This window comes from Bactrocera latifrons, unplaced genomic scaffold, assembly GCF_001853355.1.
Source record: "Bactrocera latifrons isolate USDA-ARS-PBARC rearing strain unplaced genomic scaffold, ASM185335v1 scaffold_8, whole genome shotgun sequence".
Classification (NCBI taxonomy): Eukaryota; Metazoa; Arthropoda; class Insecta; order Diptera; family Tephritidae; genus Bactrocera; species Bactrocera latifrons.
In genome coordinates this window covers 2,241,004-2,250,297 of record NW_017537489.1, presented here as the reverse complement: position 1 = coordinate 2,250,297, position 9,294 = coordinate 2,241,004, and the positions used below count along the sequence as shown (strand labels likewise).

Genomic DNA, 9,294 nt, shown 5'->3' with positions numbered 1-9,294 from the left:
AATGAAATATAATTACATACAAACATCTTTAATGATTTAATTTAATTAAATAATTTGCTAATTTGCTACGGTTTATTTCACTCGCAGCACTCACACAGGCAAATGCAAGTAAATGCATGCTTATATATTCCTAAATATATATATATATATATTTATTTACATACATGTATATACTGGCATCTGCGCATGTGTAAGCGCATACAGTGTAAGTTGTATATACCGTTAGACTAGATGTAATTGACAACGAGGTCGGGGATTCAGCTTCACTCCACAAATTTTAGCTTCGCTTTAGCACTTTTGGCTAATATTCRGCATACATACATATTTGTTTAGTTTTTGTTGTTGTAAATATGTATATAGCAATTAGTAATGTATAATATTAGATATATGTACTTATATATATAGAAATATGTATTATGTGTAAAGTATGTATGTGTTTAGCACACAAACAAAACAGTGATTAAAGTCTCAGGCATACAGTAACAACAACAATTGAAAACAGTTAATTAAAATGATCTGATTAATACTTAACAATGTTTACAGCGCGCATTAATATGTAAATATGTAWGTGTGTATGTATGTATGTATGTATATAAGTATATATACGAGTATGTAGCATGAATGCATGAATTACACATACATACATACAATAAATGTATAATATGAGTATGTATGCGCTGCGCAGGCGCGAACAACATTATTTGTTTTGGTTTTTGCTTTGATATGCTTTTACCTTAAAGATAGTTCTTGGTCGATATAGATTTGGCTAAATAATATTTTTTTAAAGTTTTTTTTTGGCATTTTCTTGATTTTATTTTATAATCAGTTATTGTTTTTGTTGTTTTTTTGTTGTATTTTTCCTAATTTTCGTTAATTGAACTATGTCGCCTCCTAGTGTGCACTGCCTACAGCCCTGAGTGTCTTTAGAACTGCAAGTTGCGCCATTGGCCTACTTAACTGTACATATGTAACTGTAATTGCACAGTCCTTTATTTAAGATAACTCAGCGTTTTCAGTTCCATCATTCGTTTACAAATCGTCACCCAATCGATGTATTTCGTCTAGCATAAAGTCGACATCCTGTTCGGTCACAGCGGCCGATGAGATTATCGAGCGGAAGAAATTTGGTCGTCGATCGTCTGGCTGGTAGCCGACCATCAGCGAACCTTTCTGCATCATGCGGCCTTTGATGATGGGGCAGATCTGTGGAATTAAGAAGATACAGCATCGTTAATTTATGTATATAATTTAGCATTCAATTTGCAGGTGGTCAAAATATTACTCATACGACATGGTGGCTACTGAAAGTTCAGATATTCGTATCCCAAAAAAACTTGAAGTCTTCTGATTTGAAAATTTCTCCCATATGAAATGGACTCCAAGAACTCGAGTATTGGAAACATAATAATTAATTCGATAGCTGTGAAAAGTATCTGTGGTCTGTGAAAAAAGATCCCAGAGTTAAAAATCTTTTTCTTCTATTTTTATGTAAGCCTCATTTCAGAGGAGCTTGATAGTTCGAGTTATAAAGAAACATTCGACATTGACGAGCTTTAAAGAAACTATGGTTTGCTAAAAGGATTCCAGAGTTTGGAGCTCAATCCCTCTGCATCAAGTAAGTCCCATTCTAGAAAGTGCTGTAGAATGGTTTGAGGTATAAAGATAAATTCGTCTTCTAAGAGATAGAAACCACCTGTGGTATGCTGAAAGCGATTTTAGAATTTTTCTCTATCTTACAAAATGTCGCTAAGATCTTCCAAGTGATGGTACGGCTTTTCAATGAATATGAGACGTAGAATTCGAAGTGTGAAATATCCTAATTTCAGTGATAACAGAAAAACTTGGAAACAATTATATAAGTATACGCCCAGGTAATTGTTATATCCTAAGGGTACTCGTCAATCAGTTTCTTTGAAATAGCCTTAGACGCTCAATTCCTCTACAGAAAAAGGTATTGCCACCTTCTAAAGGGATAAAAAATCGGGAGAGAGCATAAATTTGGAAGGAAAGTATCGACAGTATCAAAGATGACTTTACGAAGATCCGCCTTCTTGACAAATAAATTTGGGCTCATTACATTTGATAACTCGAGTTACATTTAGGTGAATCATGCAATATTTTAAGAGAGTCTGGAAAATTATCATCGTCGCATTAATCAAAATTGGAGAATTTTTTCGACCTCATATTTTTTAGTCTCGACTTAGTGTTTTAGGCAGAGGCTAGTCTGTTAGACGTTGCAGTTACTGTTGTAGCTCTTCAAAGATGAATAGAGATCTTGGGATAGATCATGACTAGGTTAGCTTCGAAAAATAGCTTTCTTTTATATTTTGGTAGTTCACTGTAGGTTTCGGAAAACCATTTTCATAAATGATTTTTCCATTTTTTCAAAAATCTTTGGTTTGAGGTTTATTACCCAAATTTTTGTAATTAATAAAAACTCATTACTTACCTTGGCCAATTCAGCTTCCTTTCTCTTATCATGTGCCACACCTCTTAAACGCTTTGGTATGTACCAGAAGGAAACATTGACCAACTCGGGCTCGAGTATCAGATGGAAACGGTCTGATTGCTCCCGTATACGCTTCACTTGGTATTCAGCGAGCTGCATTAAACGATCCTGCTGACGTTCGAAACCCTCATTGCCCTTGGAACGCCACTGCAGCCACAATTTGAAGATGTCGTTGTGTCGGCCGCACTGAATGACCTTGTCGCCGGTGTCATAGCTGATGTCGTACTGTTTGTCCGTCATGAATAGATATTCGGCTGACATTTGATTACAGCTAATCAATAGACCCTGCGGGTGAGTAAAAGAAAATGCAGCGGATTAGTGGAAGAGTGACATTTGTAGTGTGATGGGTGGAGAGTGAAGTGTTATGACTAGAGAGTGAAGCGCGCTAGAGCGTGTAATGGCTGTGCACATACTTAATGTTAGTGTGTGTGCGTGTTTACGTTCAGTTGCCAATATGTGTTTTGTTGTAATCTTGGCAGCAGATTTCGTTCTCACGCATTTAATGCGCTTTTCATGTTGAATCGTTATTTGTAGTTGTAATTGTAATTCCTTTCAAGCTTGTCAGACTATTTACTTTGGGGATTATGTGAAGTGGACAAAGTGTAGGATTGAAGTGAAGTAGAATTTTTGAAGTAAACTTAAAGCCGAAAAGGAGCGAAGAAGCAAATTGAGCTAAGTGTTTTTTTCGAGAAGCCAAGCTATATTTTTTATAATTTCGAGAATTTATTTTGCAATTAAACTAAATCTATTTTGTATGTACATATCTATATACTACAACAGTCACTTATATATATGTGCAGGTATATAAGCACCAATAACTGCAGAGCGTCAGCATGCCAAAAGCACATTTTGCCAATAAGTCAAGTTGAAAATTTAATTAAAATTCCAAAACTGACAGTTTGGCTTCGCCGAAACCGGCAATAACTTTCAAAAACAACTGTGACCAAAGCAAGCATATTGCTCGAATGACTTTTGTTGCTGTGTGTAGTTGCAGTTGCTCGTTTTGCTTATTGTACTGTTACAAAAATTTGCGACTAATGGCTTTCGGGGGTGATTTTGTAGGTATTTCATTTGGGTGCACGCACAACGAATACAATTTGAATTAGACAGACTCGCACATTATTGAAATTCCAACAACATACATTTGTGTGTATGTATATTGTACGAGAAAAGTACAAATCATGTTGAGCATTAAGGAGAGAGTTGAAGTGGAATGAACAATAAGTTAACAGGTTGAGCATTTAAGAAGAATGGAAAGCATACTATAAAGAAAACTCCTCTTGCTCCAAAAATCCATACTCCTATGTAGTACATACACAGTACTATCTTTTACAATCATGTTATCTTGTTCAGGATTTTCTAAAGCTAACAAAGCGGCTTAAACTATCAGATACCTTTCTTGTTTAATCGGTTAGTGCACTTGTTTTTCGAACTCGAAGGATATCGCTAGGTTATAGCAAGTAGTAAATATTTTAAATGCGTTATATCTAAGAAGAATTTATTGGTTTCTCAACACTAAGAACTATGTACATCAATAAAAAAGAGTATAGTATAGTATAGTTATAGACAGAGCAGAGAGAGGAGCCAGATCGGATACAATGCCTCCGGCGTTTGTAGTTCTCAGGGGAATACATTTATTAGCGCAGCCAGAACTGCAAAAAACTGAAATCCTTTGGTATCTCAATAAATGAGATCGTATTGATAAAATGATAATGAAGGGACAGCGTGCTTATTTATAGAATATCTCCAAACCACTGTCTATGAGTAGAACTTTATTACAAAAATTTACGTTCTGTTAAAAATGTGTTCGCTCAACTTATGGTCAACCGACGTTCTCGAGCTAAATTTTGCTCAGCTATGAGGCCCATTTTTGGTTCAATGGGTATTTAAATAAGCGAAATTGCCGCATTCGGGACGAAGAGAAATCTGAGGAGATTCAAGAGCTGTCAGTACATTGAGAAAAAACAACGGTTTGGTGGAATTATAGGTCCATATTTATTCAAAAATAATGTGGGTGAGAATGTAACTGTCAATGGTGACCATTATCACGAGAGCACTCCGATGAGCAGATAATTTCACGTTTTGGGCCGATCGATTGGCCAGCAAGATCGTGTGATATCACACCGTTTGACTTTTTCCTGTGAAGATATGTAAAGTCTAAAGTCTATGCGCACAATCTCGCTTCGATTCAGGCGTTGGAGCAAAACATCAAAAGATTAGAAAAAAATGCTCAACGATTCTTCGAAAATTGGACACAACGGATGGACCATCTGAGACGTAGACGTGGCCAACCCTTGAAAGAGATAATCTCCATACAATCTCTGTGATAAATGGAGAGTAGTGTTCCGAATTTCTTATAAATTTTCTTCTTAACTACAACCTAGCTTGATCCATATATGTAGGTATACCGATTGTTTCAAACTGGTAATAAAAAAAGCTATTTGGAATGTGTTTGTTTTCCTAGGCTTTATTGATTTTTCGACTTGTGTACAGTACATATGTATTTGCATGCAGTGTATTTTATATAAAGCTATATATGTATATTTATATTTATAAAAAAAATCTACTTACATCCTCCTTGAAATGTATGGTGGAGCACTGCAACAAGGCGCCCATCAATTTATGTGGATTCCAGGTGACCGAATCGGCTCTAAAGCGCGCATAATTTAGATCGCATAATAAAAAGAAGAGAAAAAATCGAAATAAATTATTGCATAATTGGCCGCAACTGTGAACTCATAATTAATTATTAAGTAAATGAAATTAATAAATTATATTTGCCACAATTAAATGGCATTCAGCAACAAATTACAAGCAATTAACGCGAGTCCATTGACTTCAGGGTATGCCAGAATAAAGCTGGAGGGATGAGAGCAACCCTCAGATGCCCTCACTTACATGTATATACAATATAATTTTCTGTGAGACTCGTTGAACGGCCGCAACATTTAATTCAATTCAAACAACACGACAAGGGGGAGTGAAAAAAGTTGTTAGCTGCTCGACAGGGGTGAGGATGAGGCAGGCTGTGTTGTCGCGTTGACTATGAGCGCGCCTGCTAAACATCCCTCTGGGAGCTATTTACGGTTTGCCACACAGATGCTGCCAGCAATTTCGACTTTACTTGGCTGTGGTTGTGCCTCGGCGGCTTGGGTCGATTGTTGGCGGCACGCAGTCTGCGTCGCAAGGCCGTGATGATATCTTATTTGTTCAGTAGAACGTAAACACTCAAATAACATTTGCCAGATTTCAATTGCAGCGTTTATACTCGACATAAATCTCGATACACAGACATATATATAATATGCATGTGTGTGTTTGTCGTAGAGTATATCTCCGGAATGTGTGCGATTATTTGTTGTGTTCTTGAGGAGGCGTTCGTTGGCACTGGCTTGTAAGTGGCATATGAGTGCTCTTCATCAGGTTCATCAATAAACGGTTTTGTTGGTGGCATTTCGGTTTTTCCCACCGGAATTGATAGTGATTTGTGTGCAGCATATCTTTTCGTTGCGATACGAGTATCATTTACTTTTTTATTAATACTAGTCAAATACTTATACTTTCGGTGGTTTAAGAAAGATTAATTGTCTTTCTATGAAGATTCAATAAATTACATATGCAGAATTGAACACATTTCACAAGAAGATTATAATAAGATATTATTTGACACTATGAGTACTTCTCTTCATATTAGAGGAAAAAACTTTGCAGCACTGCGATCAATCTTATAGCAATCTACCGATTGTCACCTTTCTTTCAGTTGGTAATCTTTATTATAACTCTTATTGATGACTGAATATTTTTAATAAGAATTTTGCATTGTAAAATGTTTAAAAATGTCACTCACGTTACTTAATAAAAAAACCTCATTAGAAGAAAGGATTTCATTACAAAATGCTCATCAATGACCAATGTAATGTATTCTCTCATCACCTAATTTTATCGATGAGCGGTGCGGCATAATAATTTCTATCATTTTGTTTTATTACAAACTCTTTTTGATACTTTGAAGTAAACAAATATTATGAACCTAAATTTACATTCAAATTAGAGTGGTTCGACTTTTTTTCTATAAAATCGCGAATGGGAGGGCAAACTTTGTCTAAGATGCTATTGGTCTAAAAGCGATTTCGAGTCAACGATTTTTCATGCGAGGCTTAAAAATAATGACTAATCTTTTGTATGGGAGATATATTACAGTGTCTGATCTTGTTGATTCCGATAATGAATAATAGAATACCAAAATGCATCTACGTGTTAAATATCATTGGGATACCTCAAAAACTGGCGAACATAATTTTTTAATTCTAAAAAACTTCGCTTTAGAAATCGGTAGTTCGAAACCGCTTTTAGACGTATAGTTTCTTAAGCAAAGTTGTTCAAAATGTTCTGTAGAATACTTCCCGCATTTTTCGTTATTATGGCTTCCTGTAAAGAGGAAGTATATCTCTTTTCAGTTTAAGGTTTTTCGGAGGGGTAAAGAAACTATTTAATCCTGTTATTAAAATAAACATTTTATATGTACATCACAGAATATGGACGAGATCCATCCTAATATCAATGTTAACTTCCGCATGAAAGAATCCTATGAGTATCGAAGAATATAAAATGTTAGATTGGTTTAAAAAAAAAAGGAGTTTTTAAGGTTTTCGGATTTTATACAACCAATGATCTTGATAAGGAATGTTCTAGAAATATTTTACTGCCTTTATAAGTTACGTAACAGAAAAATAGAAAAATAAATATCATAAGATCGTTATAAAAATAACTAATCATTTCAACTGTGAGCAAATCTATCAAGGTTAGAACTAAAGAATTTATTTCAAAGCTTGAAGATAGGATTTTTCTTGCTATACTGAAAGATATTGCAAATATGGTTTTATAACAGATGTGTGCTTTTTGGCTTCTCTTTTTAAGATATAGACCAGATTTTGTTAACTATCCTATAAATTGACGATCACAGACTTCTCAAACCATTTTTGAGCCCCTAATGAATTTGTATGAGATGTGATTATAGTTTGAAAATACAGGAGAATAATGAAATTTAATAAAGTAAAAAACCAGAGAAATCCGGCTATCTTGCAAAAAAATCAGAATGAATTAGTTGTTCTGAAAAGAAAGCGAAGACAGTAGGTAGTCTTGATCTAGGTGCAAAGGCTAGCACTAGCATTGGAATTGTAGCTTAGCCTAGCTCCAGAAAAGCAACTACATCACAACAGCCGGAAACATACCGAGTAAACAGTGATTGGCTACAAAGCAGGAAGGGAATGAGGCGACAAGAGCCAATTAAGGTCGATGATCCAGCTACAGAAAAATCGTAATGTCGCACTCAATCAAAAAGGAACTTATAAATCAATTCCAGGATTGCATTAGTTGTGCGAATGCAGTTTTGTCCAATTTTAAATTTGAACTGCTAAAGGCACAAATACAGCTCATACATCGATCGCTGGTACCAAGGCAAAGTCAAGAAGATGGTATAGAACTCCGAGAGATCGGTTCAGCTTTACAAGCCGATATATCCAAAGCACAGAGAGGTATATCCCGTAGCCAGGTTGGTAGCGGTCGTTAAGAATATCGATTTTATACAGGCCAAGAGTAAGGGCTTGGTCTCCGGCTACACTATCACAGTCGGACCCGATAATTTAGCTCATTAGAGCCTACCTTTAAAATTTGCCAACGGAGAGTAAATATTTGGAAAGGCTTTTGAAGACCTTACAGCTGAATTTGGCGTGGAGATCCATTGAACCGCTGGAAAAAGCCGGTGGAGAGATAGCTACGTATTCACGAAGGTCAAAATTGTGACATACAAATCAGATATCGATGCTACTGGGCACCTGACTGCTGATAATGAGATGGGTGAAATCGAGGAAGACCTCATGGAGTCATCGAGTACAGTATCGAGCAAGGTGAGAACTTTCTAGTCTAGTCGGGGTCTAAACTAGTTACGCAGGAACACAGGAACAGGATATGTCTATACTCTCTGTATACTAATTTTCCTCCACATCTCGTAAGATATTATTTAATGAAGTGGGAAGACCAATGTTCATTTCATATCAATTTAATATAAGTAAGCACATTCCTGCAATCTCAGACTACACTTAAGCATTCCAATCGCTAATCCTTTAATGCAAAAGTTATGTCATATGCTGAGCTGAGAACTCTCTAACTTTAGATTGCACAATTTGCCAGGTGCACCAGCTGTTGTTGACGCTTGCATTGCACAAAAAGCAATAACAAGACGGACAAATTGCAGAGTAGATGAATGATTTGCTCAGTTGTTGTAATCCTTTTGTTTCAAGTTGATGTTTATTGACATTCTTAACGGTAAAATGCACAACAAGAAAGAAGATGTTAAAGCAAAATGCGGGTCGTCCAGCATTGCGAGGGTACGGGGCTAAACAAATACGAAAATGGATTTTCAACAGCCACCCGCAGTCAATGCAAGAGTACTGGAAGGGAAAGCCAAGTGAAAAATGCTCAAAATTGAGCAGCGAAGAAAGGCGGCACATTGTTGAAATGTAATTGATGGCTGAGGTGGCTGGGTTGGCTGGGGTGTGTGTGGACTTTTGTAAAGTAAGGGCAACACTTTGACAGCTATACAAACACACATACTCCGACTCATATACACTCTTATAGAAATCAATTCATAAGGATTGCTTCTGCTTTGTGCTGCAAGCTAAAAGATTTGAAAAGGTCTGAGGAATTTTCGCTTAAAAGTTTAATTTGCTTTGCATTCGTCGCTGCAGTGACGCGAAGCTGACATAACTGCGCCGTAATCTTCTGCA

The 9,294-nt window shown here is 36.2% G+C and overlaps 1 protein-coding gene across 5 annotated transcripts in view; it reads right to left on the bottom strand.

Annotated features, from left to right (window-relative positions):
• The window catches only part of LOC108976819 (glutamate decarboxylase), a 41,706-nt gene continuing 32,412 nt past the window's right edge, over positions 1–9,294 (bottom strand). For all 5 annotated transcript variants that reach the window (XM_018946180.1, XM_018946182.1, XM_018946178.1 and 2 more), the window contains exons 6-8: positions 5,081–5,159; positions 2,450–2,794; positions 1–1,203 (exon numbers count right to left, since the gene is read on the bottom strand). In XM_018946180.1, coding sequence (XP_018801725.1) covers positions 1,030–1,203; positions 2,450–2,794; positions 5,081–5,159 — 598 coding nt within the window. In that variant the 3' untranslated portion in view covers positions 1–1,029. The remainder of the gene's footprint in view (positions 1,204–2,449; positions 2,795–5,080; positions 5,160–9,294) is intronic.